Source organism: Argiope bruennichi, chromosome X2, assembly GCF_947563725.1.
Source record: "Argiope bruennichi chromosome X2, qqArgBrue1.1, whole genome shotgun sequence".
In the NCBI taxonomy this organism is placed as follows: domain Eukaryota; kingdom Metazoa; phylum Arthropoda; class Arachnida; order Araneae; family Araneidae; genus Argiope; species Argiope bruennichi.
Genome location: NC_079163.1, coordinates 44,449,147 through 44,468,212, shown reverse-complemented (window position 1 = coordinate 44,468,212; position 19,066 = coordinate 44,449,147). Strand labels below are relative to the sequence as shown.

The 19,066-nt window shown below is 29.3% G+C and overlaps 1 protein-coding gene across 1 annotated transcript; it reads right to left on the bottom strand.

Moving 5' to 3' along the window:
• Positions 1-1,608: 1,608 nt before the first annotated feature.
• On the bottom strand, positions 1,609-17,629 carry LOC129959633 (proclotting enzyme-like). Its single transcript, XM_056072506.1, has 8 exons — positions 17,283-17,629; positions 15,606-15,708; positions 13,648-14,043; positions 11,837-11,913; positions 10,067-10,185; positions 6,896-7,170; positions 4,749-4,888; positions 1,609-3,566 (listed from the first exon to the last, which is right to left on the bottom strand). The coding sequence occupies exons 2-8, from the start codon at positions 15,676-15,678 to the stop codon at positions 3,399-3,401; spliced, it is 1,248 nt and encodes a 415-aa protein (XP_055928481.1). The 5' UTR covers positions 15,679-15,708; positions 17,283-17,629; the 3' UTR covers positions 1,609-3,398.
• Positions 17,630-19,066: the final 1,437 nt, after the last annotated feature.

Here is a 19,066-nt window from a genome sequence, read left to right as displayed (position 1 = left end):
TTAAGTCAATCAAAAAACTTTAAGATCAATAATAAGTACTTTAAAATCAATAATAAGTACTTTAAGTCTAACCAATCTGACTATCTTGTCTATAAAGCAAGATGTATGTGATGCTATAGACATTTATAAAACAATAAAAGACATCGCTCTTACAAAAAAAATAGATAAATAAAATTTTAATCAAAGATAGAAATTTTATTTTTAATTCTATTAATTTTTCAATAAAAATAAATATCATAACGGTATGATTCTAGTTCTAATTTTAAATTGATTTGTGTTTTATATTATATTCGCTGTTATTCATTATGCGTTCTCAATTTTATATAATAATAACTTAGTCTTGCCGATACATGTGTATATATCAATCAATAAGTGGCATTTGTGTATAAACTTTTGTAACAAATACTTTTATTATAAGACAAGCATTTAAGTGATTTCTTTACTTGTACTCTGTACAATGCACAATAACAAATTTATTCTTGTCGAAAAGTTCTTGAGAATTTTTATAAATTTTGGAGCCTTCTGTGTTTAATACCTAAATGAGAGGATGGTGAATTTGGCTATGGCCCGGACGGCTGAAACTCACGCTACGCCACTGCCTAGAGTAGAATTTCATAATGTAGTCGTGTAATGTTCTTTTCACTTTATTATTTATGCAATATGCCAAACAAAGAAAGAAGAAGCAAGACTCCTAGGTTAAGGCCAAGGTTGAAATTCAAATAGGAAAGAATGTGCTGTCATATTTTGCGGCATCTCCTAATTTTGAAAGAGGTTAGTTACTTTATATAAAGTGATATTCCGTTTTGAGGCAGTTTTAGAGTTATTTCGAGAATGACTTCATAACATTGAAACTTGTTCAAATGGGCAGGACGACACCTGTCAAATTATAGAGGAATGGGTTGTAACAGAATATGATTCTATAAACCGCGACAATCTGTTCTTATATGATTTGTTTGATTTTACATCCTTTTATATTTTCCACCCTGATAACTTCATTCGTTTACTTGTTATTTTTTATCAGTTATTGTTGCAGTAATTACATTTCATATTATGATTTAGAATCCTGTCCTAAAGGTAAATCAAAAAATTTGCCTATATTCATATAATACACCTTTTGAGGAAACTGATACCACCATCAATCAAAGCAAATCGAAGATTAATCAATTGGTTTAATGCCCTTTTTTAAAGTTGTTCGAAGGCTATGTTAGAATGGACTTCATAATTTTGAACCGAGGTTTGATGATGAAATCAACAACTGTGGCATCAAGTTGGTCTTCCAAACTTCCATGACACCCAAAAACAAAAATGTTTAGTCCATGATGCAAAATTAACATCAAATTCAAAACTCTCCTACCAGCATATCGAAACATTTGATACTTTATAGGCCTGTTATCAGTTATGTTTAACATATATAATCTAGATATATGTACACTGTCAATGTTTCACTCAAAGTAAACCTACACGGTATATTTATTTAGCACTATTTTCTAAACACAACACATTTGAGTATAAATAAAATTTATTCATCTATTTCAATAATACACAGTTAAAAAATATATTTTACAGAAGGATCAATAAAGACAGCAGAATTATTTGTTTATTAATACGTTGAGTAAGTGCTTCCGCTTTTTTTTCTCCATATCTTGTAGTCAATTTTTTAATAAAATGTTTTTAAAAACGTTAAATGATGACATCAAACAATTTGTGCGTAAAATAGGGATTCATCTAAAACAGCGGAAAGAAACTTGTATTAAAATTTCTTTCATTCTTACCTTGTTTGAGAACACTTTCAAAATCTTCACACAAATGAGTTTAAATTAAAATAATGAAAGAATGATTTACTACATGACGCTGCTTTTTCATTAAATGCAGTAAATTCCTGCACTAGCTGCGAGGATCCAAGAAGTCCTGAGACCGGCTCGGACGGAGTTAAATTACCGTGTATTTAATTTGGTTTGGTTCGACAAATTTAAAGAGTTTGGATATAGATAGAACTAAAAGTTAAAATTAAATATTTTTAATTTAAATAATTTAGTAATATATTATGCCTTTCAACATATACATGTTTAGCTTCCTAATAAAAATCGAAAATTATAGAAAATTTACATTTTGTTCAATTGTATCTTTCTGTACCTAATTAAAGAATTTTTACTAAAGAATGAATATCTCAACGAATTTAACGCATTTTAATGGCAGACTTTCATATTCAGATTGATAATACTACTTTGATTAACCGAGTGAAATTTCAAACTTTTGCAGAAATTCAATTCCATTTGTGCTTTCAATTTTTTTTTTTTCAATTTTATCCACTATTCATGTAGAACTTCTAGACCAATTGTTAGAATGGCTGATAGTAAGGGTTGTCCTTCTCATGGCAATTTTATTTCATTCAGATGTAATAAATTCTGAAAACAACAAATGAAAAGTCAAGAACAAAGCTAAAGATTGAAAAAGAGTGCCTCCTTCGAAAACAACTACATAAGTATAAAAGATAAGCTGAAAGCCCAAATGAGAAATCCAGGGACGAAACTAAAGGATGGAAGAGAAACTACTAAAGTCAACATAATGGGAAACCAAACGTTGTTTATATCACTCAAATGCCAACACATAGGCCAAATAATCAAAATCTATGTTCATGCGAAGCTTTAAAAATTCTTCCTGGCACTTCCGCATCTCTTCTCAGCTACAATGTTTTTGTATTCTGAGAATATCTAGTCAGCGATAATTAATTCTATAATTAATCCAATATGGATGTCAATATTAGAATCTGACAGGGGACTTATTTACCTTTTTAAGTAAAAATGAATATTCTCACCAAAAGATGCTGCTAAATTGGAAATAATTTCCTATGAAAATTTTTGAATGTTTCCAAACCTGATTGGCAAACATTTATAAGATTCAAACATCCCAACTACGATGAATTTTCTCTTCTTATCGGAACATCATTGAATCTCGATTACTTCCACGTGGATTTGATATTGATTCTTAATAACTGCTCATGGTTGTGTGTTTATTTTTTATCTACGAAGGAAATCGGAGAAGGCTGAGGAAACATCTGCATAATTAGGAATTTATAGAACTGAGCTATAAGATTAAAAAGAAAATTACTATATTCTGTTATCTGTTTCTAGGATGCAAAGATATTCGTTGCGGACCGCGAGTTTGACTCTCTTTTCTAACGATTGAGCACTTCTCTATCATCTAGTTTCGTCCCTGCAGGATTGATAAGATTAGAAACGAAACTAATGATGGAGAAAGGAGCATCTGCATCAGATGGAAATTTAAGACTGGACTAAATGTAGTATATATTTCTCTTAAGACACAAAACAGCAGTATAAGCGAGTTTCGTCTCTGGATAAGCTCAAGAAATTTGACGTTTCAGTTTCTAGGCAAAAAAATTACATTGTTTTCTCCACTTGTTGTACGATCCAGTCTATAAAGTGACTTATCCGAGCATAAACTCCTGGAACTCCTGGTTCAGCACATTTTTTACCAAAAGAAACAATTCCAATAAGATAAAATCTTCCATCTGTGTGAGCTAACATTAATGGACCCCCTGAATCGCCCTGAAATAAAGGAAAATCAAATTGTACTTAAATGCAAACATTATTATAAATTTAGGTTGCAGTTTTGAATAAATATTCTTTAAGTTCCTGAAAATATCTCTCAAATAATATATTTATTAAATATCATTTAATGACTAAAAAATATTCCCGTCTAGATGGGTTGCTATTCTGTTTACAATATCTGGAATAAGACTGTCACAGATTAGCTAACGAAAGATGTTATAGAAAATATCATGCACATTGACAGTGCATTTAAGAAATAAAATTTTAAAAAATTATTTACAGTATGCTTTAGATGTAAATGTATAATAATATTAGAATTTTTGTTTCAGAGCAAGTGGGATCTTCTCTATCCATAATACTCTCGAACTTTCAAGAATATTATGAATATCAGAATTATTCTCTAAAATCGGATTGAAGTAAAATGCGATCCACTAACAGAAAAAATAAGCCGAATATAAAATTTTAAAAAATGCTAAAACAAAATATTAGCAATAGCTTTCAATTTGATCCATGAAAGGAAAATATAATGAATAACTATAAATACAGAATAATAAAAATTGCAGGCCTCAAATTGTACTTTGTTATTTATTCATGCTTAAGTTTATCCGCATTCGAATGAAGAAGTATATTTAAACATTAAAAAACTTGTCTCACTTGCTATATGCCGAAACGGATGTTACGATTTCGCATCCGATAATGACACAGACCAAAGGGGCGGGGATATTTTTACAGACGGCGAGGGAAGATTATATATACTGATTGAACTTCTGCTTTACAGAAAAGCATGAGTCTTTTTTTAAGTATTGATTTTGTAAAAATGGAACTGTTGTCGAAATATATTTAAATTTTCATTAAGTGTTTCTTGTGTTGCATTTTCAATCACTAATTCAAACCAGATTTTAGAAAATTCAAATTCCTGTAAATATTATATGTATGCTGCAAGGCAATATGCAGTCTATGAACAATTTTTTTTTATGTATATTCTCTTTATTTTTCGTTATTTTTCCTGTCACACGAGATGAATTCTCACCCTACATGCCTCTTTGTCGACTTGTCTGCTTCCTAAGTTACGTTTATTAAACCAATTATCCAAATCATAAATAATACGAATTCCTGGGAGCATTTTATTTTTATTATTATTATTAACATATTTTTTGCCGTATGAAAAAGAATTCTCACCCTGCAAGCATCCTTGTCACCATCACCAGCACACACATTAGCTCCAGTAATAGGCACTTCTCTCCTGAAAACTACTTTACATCGTGGATTCTCCCAAATCCTTAGTTGCACTTCTTGAAGTTTCGAACTTGCTGGTCCCCCTAAATAAAAACATTAGTATGACAAGTCGAGCTAATTCAAGTGTAGACAAAATTAGAGATGAGTCGGACACAACCTATGTAGGAGTATTAAAATTAACCCTAAATTAACCATTTTGAAATTAACCCTGTAGAGCATCATCAAATGGCAACAAACAGTTGTACAAAGACAATAACCTGAAGTTTGTTAAGATGTACCAAGTTTATGGAATATGAGTTACAAATTAGCTCATTAGAGCGCCATCAGATAACAGCAAAGAGTTGCAATTACAGTGACACTGATTTGTCGAATTGATAAGATAGTGAACCTAGTTGAGATAAGTTACAAAAGACTTTATTGTTTTGACAACGATATTTGTTATGGGGAGTATTTTTATTATCATATATAAATAATAGTCAGTGATAATACAATTCATTTTCTCCATATAATTTTTATAGAGGTCGCTTCGCCCTGGCATTTGGTATCCCAGTTAACTGAATAACAAGCTGCCTCGAATAATATTTTGGGTATTAAGGATCGTTACAAAATAGTCATAATCGGTCCGTGCATCTAGGTACGAGCTGCCATGGAATATGAGCTTTAGCATTTCTTTCCAGGACAGCAAAAAACACGCTTATTTGTTTGATTATTTTTCAAACCCATGAGATAACATCATATTGTGATTTAGGATATACTTACTCTATTGATAAAGTGATAAATAATGGAAATACACCCTGATATCAGAGCGTTGCTATCTGCCACACTGTATTATACGAATTGTTGATTATTAGTATAAGAAGAAAAATCCTATGTTACTATTTATGGGAGCTCTAGTTGCTGATCCTGAATTTTTTTTAAACACCTATGTCCCTAGACATATTGCAGAAATGCCAGATGAAGTTCCATATTATTCCGAATTCATAGTTGTTTTATAACCAAACTATAACAATTTAGCCTTCATTCCTCTGAGAGCTATAAGGCTAATTTATTTTCTGGGTTGACAAAAGGCACATTAAAAAAATAAGTTTTTTTCTCCTAGCATAGAAATTTAGTAGTATATTCTGTATATTGATAATATATATTTTTTAAAATTTCATTTACCATTTAATTAAAAATGACGAGAAATAGTTCTCTCTATCTCGAGAACATACGTTTAAACTGAATAACCGGACTGCCACGGATAACAACACGGGAATTCAAAATGTACCCTATTATTTTAATAACAGGTTACATTCATATTTATTATTGCAATGATAGGGTACATTGCATTTATTGCTATGCAATAATAGGATTATCCATGCCTTTCTCCTGTTTAAAATTTCTGCAAATCAAATTTCTCATGAATAAAAATTTTACACAAGAAGGAAAGTCGTTGACTCGTCAAACGAATTTGTCAGATTTTATTATCGAAATAACTCCCTTTTATGATACTATTTTAATAGGCACTGTTTTATTTCAGTATGTATGAAGTTATATTCGTTATTACAAATTTTCTTCCACGCAGCTGTTTCGCTAGCTCGTGAATCCAACTGATTAAAATTCGTATGTGCTGCTTAAATACTATGTTAGACTCCACTTTATCAAATTTAATTTAAGCTTTTTCTGTCGGTCATCCCCATCATGTAACTTCGTGGTACTACCATACTTGTGCGGTAATTTCTCATCATCTGACTCCGGTTAGATGAAGATGAGTGCGTCATCGACGTCTAACCGGCAAATAAAGTGATTTCAACGTAAAATATTACAACTCCTAATTTGAAATGTTTAGCACTTATTTTCTTTCAAATAAAACTTAAAATGAATGGAATTTTAGGTAACGTGCTGTTGATTCTTGCATATATTTTTTATGGAAAAATAAAGGACAAAAAAAGAAATCAAAGGACAAAAAGAATCATTAAAATTAAAACAAAAACCAGCATGCATTGTTTTGAGTTAAAAAGAACTTTCAAAATTGGATCATGATGCTCTTCAATTTTAGAATTCAGTTAAAACAAATAGCATAAGCTTAATATAAAAATGAAGTATCTTACCATAGCTTATAGTTCCCCAACCTGCAGTAAAAGCATTTCTGTTAGATAAATCTCCTTTGAATACATCGAATGGAAGGCAAATTGGAGCGATATTTTTTCCAAACTGAATTGTCGTATTTAAAACTAGTATCGCAATGTCGTTCTGAAATGTTCTGAGATCAAATCCTTCGAATTTTATAACCGATACGACGGCAAAATCCACTGGAGTAGCTCCTTCATTATCAGATTCAATGTCGTGATCTCCAAGACGAACCATTAACTGTCGTGGGCTCATTCTAAAAAGTAATTTTGATAATCGTATAGTAAAAATTTTGTGTAACAGAATAAGTACTTTATACATAACATACAGGGTGAGTACAAAATCTTTCTCAGATTAAAAAATATTAAAATAAATAACCGTTAAAGACAGTAATACAAAATTTTTATTATTGCATAACCCTGATTTTGAAGGGTTGAATTTTTTTTTTTTTCCATCATTGAAAGAATAGCTAATCCATGCATGTAAGAGTGAATGAAATTTTAGTTTTTTTGACGAAATGAAGTTAAGAAAAAAATCGCAATGCTTTTTGTGATTCCATGAAATGAAATCTGCCCTTTTTATTTACAGAAAATTTAGACCTTCTTATAAATGTTTGACACTTCAATTCACGATAAGCAAGCATTGGTTTGGTTTAGTTATATTAACGTTCCGTTCTAAAGCAACACTAGGGCTATTTTGGGACGGACCTCGTAATTTAGAGCCGCTGTCAGATGACTAGGACGACATCTGAGCTGGCACCCCCCCCCCTCTCCATACCACACCAGCGGGAGGACGTTTGGCCCTGATGGATTTAACGTGCAACAGGCCCCCTTACACGACGGTTCTTTGGTGGAATCGGGTCTCGAACCTGAAAACCCTACGGCTCACGGACCGAGACCCTACCACCAGGCCAATCAAGCATTGGAGACTAGAATAAAAGATGTTGTGTTTTGTATAACAGAACTATTATTAGACAATCAAAAGTGAGAACTAGAATAGCACTTTAACATTATTTGAGTTCTAAAGTAAACACGCATTGAAATTTATAGGCTAATTGGTCTAATTACAAATTTAATCAAATAGTTCACAGTTTACAAAAAGAAATACGTGTCTGAATATAAAAGTTTTTGCGCAATACTTTTTTACAATCAGGGCAAGACTTTAAGCTCACCCTGTATAACAGAATGGCTTTTTAAAATCATTATTCTATAAAAATGCAAGTGATAGAAATTTTGTAATCTCAGAAATTCTAATATAAATAAACATAGCAAAAAAAGGAAAAAGATATAAGTAAAGGGGGGGGGAGAAAAGTTTAAATTTAAATTTTAAAAAGGGCTAATGAAGTAGAGCGTAAAGCAAATATTGCTTCTCGACGATGGCTACATAGGTTTTTATTCTTTTAAAATTCAACTCAAAAAAAAATCTCAGTGTTCGAGTTGTCAAGTGTGGTTGAGAATGGTAGTGAAGATTTAATGAAGTGAGATTAATTTTATATCGACACATGTTTTTGTATACCTATTTCGACCAAAAGGTGTCTTTTAACACCTTTGAGTTTGAAAGCAAAACTGTGAATATTTTATTAAAATATATATGTAATATATTTAGTGGTAAATTAATGTATAATTCATAATCACTATCGATTTTCTGTTCACTTTCAAGAAATTCACCAACTCCTTTTCATTTTTAGATTGCGGACCTTTTCCAAATGTTATGTATTATCTGTTGCATTACCAAAATTTTTTAAAATCTAATTATCTTCAAAATTAGAATAAATAAACAAAAAGATAAAAATAACAGGATATTATAAACTATTTTACTATATGCATGCTTCCAAGACAAATTTCAACAGTACATAATTTTTTTTAAAATTACTTTTATTCGAACCGAACTCGCTGCAAAATAAATACCAAAATTAAAAAAACCAAATTTGTGTTATATAATTATTTTTAGACAAGTATATTTAATACATATAAAATATAATAACGGTTAATTAGAATTATCATTGCAATGATATACAGAAAAAAATGCGTATTGAAATCAATAACTGGATATAAAAATTACTCCAGGAATTTCCTTATTCTCTACTCGAAAGGAAATCGGAATTTATAATTTGATTAGAATTGAAATGGTACTACGAAACTGTTTTTATATTTATTTGTAAAATTATTTAAAATCAGGACAATGTTATGAAATACTTAAGATATTAAACGACATCTCGTGGAAAAAATAAGCATACCATGTACATATTTTTAAATTCAAAAAGATCTGGAACAAAAGGCTACCACTAAATTAATGTAACACTAATAATACGAATTTTTTTTAAAAAATTCAATTTTGCTAAAAGTTTTAACTTGGAGAGTAATTTTGTTAACATTTTGATAGCTGTCATTTGAATCCTTTGGTAGAAATAATGATAACCATATATTGACTTTTCTGACCCTCCATTAAAGCACACAGAAAATATGAATGACCGGACCGCCACAATAGCATTGGTGAGAACTAAGGTTGAATCCTAAGAACCATCACCGGCCACGTCACAACCCTTGCCGTGGGATGTACGTCCCGTCATCGATAAGGGGTAACCAATCCCACATCTTTGATATACCCATCTGGGTAGCGAGAACCAACTACCATATCGGAAGAGTTTCATCCTCATATCTGAGGTGCCCCACTGTGGAAGTAGAAAAAAATGATAAGGAAACTCTCACTCAGACTGAGCAAAACTGAAAAAAAAAAAAAAAGCAAAATGACTGGCCCCCAACCTGTCTCAAGGAATATTCTATAATACTTTCAAAATACATACCATTGTAGGGCCGCTTTTTCACGAATGGTCATCACAGATATAAGAATAGTTATTATTCACACAGATATAAGAATAGTTATTATTCACACAGATATAAGAATAGTTATTATTCACACAGATCTAAGAATAGTTATTATTCACTTCTCTTAATATGCCAGAAAAGAACTGGATACTCATAATTTTATGATTGTCCCTTCTCATCCTCATACCCGATATGGCGAATGTCGAAGATTAAAAGCCGAGATAAGGAACAATCTATAATCCTTACTGTGTTCTTCCTACCATTAATTAAAACAAATACATATTTCTCTAATTTACATACTTGTCAAAAGATAAATAAAATACTTACGTGTTTCCTCGTCTTGAACTTACAATGCAATGAGCAGCAGTGACTACATGCTTTGAAGTAACTACAACTCCCCCACATTCAGCACTTCTCCCACTTCTTCGAATGAAGTAAATCAGAGCCTGTAAATAAAATTCTTAATTAAGGCTTTTTTAATTAATTTCTTTATATAAATATAAAAAATTTAATGCAAATTGTTAAAGGCGGGTTTTTTAATTAAAAAGATATAAATTAATGGATTGAAATAATAATTATATGAAATGAATCATTACTAAGAAGTTTTTTCTGACGATCATCAAAATATGAGTGATGTACATTTATAAAGCGATCGAATTGGTTTAAACTTGACCTTCTTACTTTTAATTTTATTTATTTATTTGTTTTGCTTCGATCTAAAAGATTTCATAATCATCCGATATGAAATCTAGTAATTTTATGGTAAATATGGTAAGGCTATCAGAATAATTCGTAAATGGTAATTATCATCTTGTCTCAAATAGTATCACACACAAAAAATTCTTAAGACCCAGAAGATTGCTCTGAAACTTACTCCCTCCTGACTTGATTCCCCACCATACCAGCATGACTTTGAGTGAAAGTGAATTCGCCAACATATTTTATAAATTTAAAGATTGCTTTATTTTTATGTCAATTTTTTTTTTTCTTTCTACATCTTGCATTTAAGTGCATTATCTCCTATTATGTATACAAGTACTTAAATTCGCAATACCACTGTCTTTCCAGCAATAAAAATGTCCGAACGTTAAGAACCTTTGAGTTCAAGCATTTTGTGAACCTGTTCCAAATCATCAGTCATTGCTTACAAACTTTTTGTTAATAATACTGTTATTTAAATTGTCATAATGCCAAAGAAGTTAAGTTCAATCCCAGAATAAACATTCTGGAGATCATAAAGCATTCTTAATATCCTGATACTCCATAATCCTTTTATTGAAAATAATCAATATTTGAATGTACTTTGATTAAAAGAAAACATGTCTGATTGTTGTGAGGAAAAAGGTTCAAATCTGTATATAACAACTTTACAAATTTGTTTTAAATCGAAGATAATTTCGAATACTCCTACGATTGACAATATAACAAAGGATTAACAGTCTGACTACTATTGTTTCTGCTATAGAAAATAAATTTTATTAAAATAAATTGATGTTATGGCTGATTTATGGATTTTATTTATTTAGCTTGATTCTTTCTGAAAAGGAAACAATGAGTATTCTGCAAAAATTTTTGCTTGGAGAAATTGTTGAACAATATTTAAAACTGTTCTATTTAATATTTATAGAGCAATAAATGAATTTAAGCAATACAGTGATTTTTTTTTCAATCAACAATTTGCTATGTTTTGTAATTTTAGAAAAATTAAAATGTAGTTGTAGATTTTATGACCAAATTGATCAATTAACCTTTTTTATTACTTTTAACACTTAATGGAATAATTTAGTGACTAGATAGATAAAAACAGAGGTATTTTACCATTAAAAATTTTAAACAATATTACTTTTTCCAAATTTCGAAATGGTGATTTCAATGTTTCTCGTATAAAGATTCACCGTAACTAGGATTGAATCACTTCTAGAATTTAAAATTTACAGTTCCAGATTTTTTAATTGATTTCCCATGCCTCAGAAATTTTTAAAACATAATGAGTCAATCGGAATGTTAGTATGAGGTGAAATTTTCTCACTTTATAGAAAAATTTGTATTTGAAAGTTTTACACAGTGTAGGAAGTAATGTAAACAGTTTCAGCTTACCATCCAAGGCCAAGCTCCAATTACCGATTCCTGACCGCCAACTATTCGACGAAATGTTACTAAAGTACGCCCACATTCTGAAAATAAAAGATCGAATGTATACTTTTTCATTATTTAAACTGTTGAAAAAATTTAATACCTATTTCGTAGGTCTTTGTGTTAGTGTTATCATGCTATTTGACTAAATATTAGAAAGTAATTTTACCTAATTGGATATTACATACATTGAACCCTGTTTGATGTCCGAACCATCTTGAAACTTAATATGATGTATTTATGTTAAATTGGGTCTATAAATTTTAATGTTTTGAACGGTTCGGACTCAGTATCACGATGAATAGTTTTTAATTTAATAAAAATCAATAAAATGATTTTAAACTACTCAGATATCCTCAGTAAATTGAATCTCTAAAAATCTTTCTGGGTTGGATAAAATATAATGATAGTTATTACATTTTAACACATTATCCAGTGGACTAGCGTTGTTCTTCCGGTTTCTGAAAATTACGAATCATCCATATTTAGATTTATTAACTTACAGGTTAAATGTTTATGTTATATACTTTTCGGTTTTGTTGACTTTGATGAATTTGCTGAAATATTTTCTTAGGAAAGTTAATAATTTAATGGATAGCAATTGTTGTTTTATTTATTTATTTTGAAATAAACTAAATATTTTCCAATTATTGCTGTTTTGACATATAATAAAGATAAATAGTGAAACTCTACTTAAATTCTTGGATTATTCTTTTGTGTATTTTGTTCCCTTTGTCACATTTTACGAACGATTTTTTTCATATACTTATTGTATATAAATATGGTCTATACACCAAATTGAGATGAAGTATTGTATTGAAATGAAGCGACATTTCGCTGACAAAGTATGATATACTTCAAATATTATATTTGGCTCAAGCCAAAACATTTTCATTTTCATTTAGTTATATTAGCAATCCAGATTGAAGTTGCCCAAAGCTATTTTTGATGGATTTCCTAATTTTGAATTTTGCTAAAAGGCAAAGGACTACACTTGAATTGGCATCTTCGTCGCTAAGCTTCCGCACGACACCACAGGGAGGACGTGATTGACGCTCAATACCGCAGGGTATTGATCCCCAAGTCAAAAATAATGTGCATTAAGCACACATACACGATAGAATTTCTATAGTTCTCTCATCATCATCCCTCAATTTTGTGATCTAGAAGTCAAAATCTTACCACCAAGCACCACGAAACAAAATAAAATTCTTCAGATTTTCATATCGATTGAAAAGGAAATTCATCTAAAATTTTTATGACTTCTTTTGACATATATTCGCCTGAGCTTTAATTCAAAATAATTTTTCATCTCTTTAGTCCTTATTAATCTATATTTTTATAGATTAGTTTTAATTTCTATTTAGTAGTCTTATTTTCAGCATTTTTATTTTTATTATTGAGATAATAATTTTTGGATAATAATATGCATTTCTTAGGATAATCTATGAAATCAACAAAACCCTCAATCAGAAGGGAATTCATGAAGAGATTTGTAAACCCTTTTATTCGAAAATTACAGAAAATTTAAAAAATCATTCTCTTGGATATTATCGGGCTCATCATTCTTCTGTGGATATATGTATGTTAGTGGTATACATTAATATGTATTATTTCACTAATAAAAATAAACATTTCCAAAAAACATATGATAAAAGCTATGCTTTTTTTTTCTTACTGAAGCCGTAAATATGTCAAATAGACGGAAACATTACACCTAGGCTCTGGGACTGAGAGAAATTTTATAATTTAAAAGATAGAAAAAAAAAACATACCAGTAGGGAAAATATTCTTCCTTTCATCTTCGCTACTTTCATTGTTTAGTGTTAAATTCCTAAGATTCCGTGCATCTGCTTTATTAGTACTGGCACTACTAGTGACTGTTACATTTGAATCAGAAGGCAAGGAAGTTGAATTTTGTTCGAAACCTCTCCTAATATCTGGCGATAAGACTTCAGTCTCCTGTGCTATGTCATCATCTGTTCTAGCAGGACAACAAACTCTCGGAGCTTTTCCTTCGAATCCACAGATGGACTTTCTCATAAGGTCCATATTCCTTGCTTGAATCAAGCTACGACACTGAAGAACAGGAATGCATGCCCCGGATCTTTCAGTTGGTGTTTTACATGAATCATCGTGGCTAGAAGAACGAGGGAAAATCACTTGTCGAGCTGTAAATTAAAAATAATAATAATAAGCATAGTTTTTGTTAAAATATTCCCATGTTTCAAAAAAATTTAATGAATTTCAGAAAAAATAAAATATGTACATATTTTTTCTCGCTCATACATAGAAAAAAAATCTATTGACAAATATATTTGAAGGTGAAAAAGAACAACCTTCCAAGATTAAAGTACAAAAAAAAAACAAGAAATATATCAAGATAATAATTTAGCTTTGATTATATAAATTAGTCTTACGAATATCCTTGAAATTATTCTATCAGTACTCAAACACTTTGAGAAATCACACTTAAAAGTATTGAATTATTTGTGCTTCGTCGGTATTTGAGTTTCAAATAAATCAGATAATCATCAACATTTTGGATTGCATGGTATGATAGTAAATTATTTTTTTGTGATTAGGAAAACAAAATGCAATTAAAGAATTAATATAAAAGTGTAATTTATTAATGTTAGTAAACACTCACCAACATTGAATTAATGAGATATTACAGATTTGAAGAGAAAGAAAAAAAACAATTTATCAATCATAAAAGTAAAGAATATCAGCTCTAATATGATCAATCAAATTACACTAAAAATAATTTGATCTCTCTGTTTTTAAACATCATACTATACGATGTAAACGTATTTAGAATGATATATTTTCAAAAATATGGAATATTTCGAAATTTTTTAGTCAATGGAACAATTAAGCAATATTCTTTCAAATATGGAAAATAATAAAATTGATTACTCCATATTTCATGCACTAAGCTAACATCATAAAATGTAGATGGATACTTATTAATTGTTAAAAACACAATCATGATTTTAATTACTTTCATCTATTAATTTCATTTACTCGAATTGCTCATTTCTTATCGTGGAAATTTATTCTGTCCAGCAATTTCGGAGATAATTAGAACATTCCACTCTTTAATCATCCTAGAACTTATCACATCCGCATTTTAATATCATTTAAACAAAAGTTTTTTTTTTTTAATTTTTTCCCCTCGGGCCATCAATTCGAGTATAAAAGCTTGGTCGTCTCTCAAATTGAAGAATGAATCATTAATTAAGGATATCAAAAAAGAGAATTCATTAAAAGTAATTATCTAAAAAAATTATTATTTTTGTACTACAGTTATTTTTCTTAGCTATTTTCAGCCTACAAAGATTGAAAAATTGAAAAAGGCGGCTTTATAAGTAATTTAGTGACATAGATTTTTTTTTCTACATGATTTCACTTAAAGTCACAAACCTGTTAAAGAAACCCTGATCTAAATTGCAAATTTATTTAAAAAAATTCGATAGAATTATAAAGAATAATCTGCCACCACGGAATGAAACGTATTACATTAAGAATAAACTTCGTGGGGTATTTATTCTCCAAAACTCTTAAAAGCTTCATTTAACTTTAGAAATTTGTAAAAGTGAACTTTCAAAAAGTTAGAATTTAGAATGAATTAAATTGTGTGTAAAATCTAAATTAATCAATATAAAATATAAAAGGATATATCTAACAATTTATTTTTTATGAAGAAACTGTATTTTTATTGCATACATACCAACACGGTGCCAAAAAGGCGATGCATCAATGATCTTCAAAAGGAAAACGCAACCAAAGAACCAAAGCTGCATTATTTCAGTCGAGTGCTAAAATGGTTACTTCTGAAAAGCAAATCTCAAATTACTCCAAATATAAAAGGAAAGTGCAACCAAATAACCAAAGCTGCATTGTTAAGATATAGAATTGTCACTTCTGTTCAGTTAATCACAAATTTCCCTTCTTTTCCAAGGCAACGATAAACGTAAGTCCATACTCGTATATTTAGATAGAACTGGTCAAGATTGATTAATTTTCCCCTCAATTTTCTGTATATAACCCAGCTTTCTTCCTAGAATCCGATTTTCCAGACAGTCATTTCCGTTAGACAGCGGAAGAAAAAAAAATCGTTTCTTTAGCTTTTAAGAATAAGGTAAAAATTCTTTAAGAAAAGCATAGCGTAATAATCTTAAGATTGTTCTTTTTTATGTCGTGAAATCAAGTTTTCCTTAAACACTTGTCATACAAATTATTTTATTCGCCGCGTTTGAGATTTGTAAAGAACAGCATTCATCGAATAAAATATTAAAAAGTGCATTATACAGTAAATAATTCAATTTTTTTTATCTATTTTTTCCTAAAATGACAAAAATAGATGAGATTTAGCAGTATTAAAAAAAAAAAACTTTCGTAAAGCGTGAGATTTAGAACGAATTCTTGTCTAGAAAATTAAATGATTAATTTGGACAGATTTTGTCGAATTAATACATTCAGTTGTGTATATGTTAAGTTCAAATGAAGCATATATTAAAATAAATCAATGAAAGTATATAAAGAAATACTTTTACAATTTAAAAAGTATGTATTATCTTGATATGAAATTTTAAGTAAATAAAAAGCAAGGACCAAGTATTTTCTCTTCTTTTTGTACAACAATGAATTAGATGGGAAAAAAATCACAAAAATTTTATGACTGACAGTTAAAAGAAAAATTTTAAAATATTCTAGATTATTTTTAATAAATTTTAACCTTGATTCGGTAACTAAACATAGTAGACTAAAAATAACGTAACCCAATTTTTATATTTGAAATGTTATTTATTTAAGATTTAACTCTGGTAACCAAAGCTTACCAGTAATTCAAATTTCCATCACTACCATTTTTATCTTTTAAATTCAATCAAATTTGACAATTTTAGCAATTTTTTTTATAAAAGTCACTATTTGCTAAATTTTTGACATAAAGAAGGATAATTTTCAGAAAAAAAAATTTATTTAACGAATTGAACTTTTTAATTAAATAATGTTAATTTAAAAAATAAAAATAAATACATTTGTAATTAGATTTTTATCTTTTTGTTGTTGTTGTTCCTTATCTTTGCAGTTTTTATTAAGAAGTGAAAATTCGTGAATTGTAGAGTTGAAATCTTAAAAATTATTTTTTACATTTTGAAAAATTGAGTTGCTTTTCTGTAGCCTCAAATTAAATACCCTAGTTTTTACCATTAAACACTTTTAAAATGTTGAAAAATTATTAAAGATATAGCAATCATGATTATAAAATTATGAAAACTTCCTTCAAAAATTTCTTTTTACATAAAAAGAAAATATATATTAAAAGCAAAAACAGTTTTCATGTAATCACTCCTTTCTAAGTTAATGACCATTTAGAATATTTTAGTTTCTAAATTATGCTTACCTTGAGTATGTTCAGATATTGACGCTTCACCAACTAACCAGATCACAAACGGGTGCCAACCATCGTTCGTTCGTCAATTAATCTGAAGAGAACACGTGCGTCCACTCTTTCCGAATTCAATTATTTCATCAATTCTTTTTGAAACTAGAGAGTTCCTGCAGTTCTTTGTAATTCAATAATGAAACCTTCGACATTTCGCAAAACTATTTCACTCTTCTTTTACAATAGGCGAATGACTGAAAAAGGCCAAATGCTACGTAATAAAAAATAACTTACAAGTTTTCTATCACGATGAAAATATCTTTCACTTTAATCATTCTTTCGATGAAAATCATTCTTCATCATGTAGCCAATAAAGATAGATTAGTGGGAGAATCATTAGTTCATATTTTATGAAATCCTTTATTATTACCACATGAAGTTTCTTTCTTTTTTTTTTTTTCACTACTTTTTTGGCTTTGTTAGAAACCGGTTGCTCCCTAAAGGTTTTCCGTCAGTTGAAATAATGCTTCAGAAGAAAAGTGCATGAGAAACTTCCTCATTTGCAGTAAAGGTCAGCAATTACTCTCATCAAAAATAAAGTAAAAACTATGAACATATAATCTATTAATTTTTCTCTTTTTTAGTAAAACAAATCAATTTATAATAATATGCATTATTAGTTTTTTTTTTCTTTTATCTTCCCATAACTTCTAGAAGATCAATAAACATTTTTATAAGAATCTGTCATCATCACTACAACATCTCATACTACAAAAAAAGTCATAAGTTAATGTATTATTTTGCAGTTTTTTTAGTAGCTCATTGTTTTAATTTTTAAGAATTATTTCTCGCCTATACAAAAGTTATATAGAAATTATATCTCATAAAAAATGTGACGACCACTGAAGGAAAGAAATAGCATGTGTATATGCATATAAATATTGTGTCTTAAAGTTCGAATGCGAGATGAAATAGTTCCAAAGATGTAAGAAAATGTGATATGAAGAATATATATATATATATATATAAAGATTTTAAATGCTTGACCCCCAAGATTTTAAATTAACCCCCCCCCACACACACACACGCGCGTCCTTTTCTTCAGAAATTACTTTTCAAAAAATTAGTACTGACTCTAGTTTCACCACAGACAGTAAACTATATTCTTTGACTTCTTTGAATTTCCTCGTCCATTTGGATATGGAATCTTTATGCGCTTTCTCTTTTTTATGCTAAATTCTGAACTTATTTGATCTTCACATTCAGTTCAGTTAATTACAAAATACACAGCAGCAAATACACAGCATTCCTTAAAACGAATCTAAAAATAAACAATTTTTAAATTTTATTAATGCATCAGGTTTCTAATATAATTTGTTTACTCTATATACTTACAAAGTTAAGATTATTATAGAATTGCGCTTAAAATTTATAGTCATCCTGTATTGCTATGCAGTCTTTTGAAGTGCTTAAACATTAAATGGATAATCCAAACTCCTACCTCTTTCTCGACGCAGAAACAAATTACTTTCTGTAGACATCATCCTATCATAACTTTTCGTATCTGTGCAATTCGTATCTGAAGTTAAAATTATTTTCGAACAGAAATTATTTAAAAGTAAACACCTCTGAAAGAATTGAATTTGATTTTTCAGATGAAAATAATTCGTCTGAGAGAGTTGAAGTTGTTTACTTCAAACCATTGAAAACTTTATGCTATTATTTCTTTCTGTGGATAGTTGTACAACTTAATGTCTTTAAAAGCGAATTTTAGATGAGGTCGCGGGTTAGAGACACAATCC

Bases quoted from the DNA above. Each gene is read 5' to 3' on its own strand.
- LOC129959633 (XM_056072506.1), bottom strand. From the start codon at position 15,678: ATGCAGCTTTGGTTCTTTGGTTGCGTTTTCCTTTTGAAGATCATTGAT. The intron at 14,044-15,605 runs GTATGTATGCAA...TTTAATTTACAG, and splicing joins GCCTTTTTGGCACCGTGTTG to CTCGACAAGTGATTTTCCCT. The intron at 7,171-10,066 runs GTAAGTATTTTA...ATTACTTTTTAG, and splicing joins AGTTCAAGACGAGGAAACAC to AATGAGCCCACGACAGTTAA.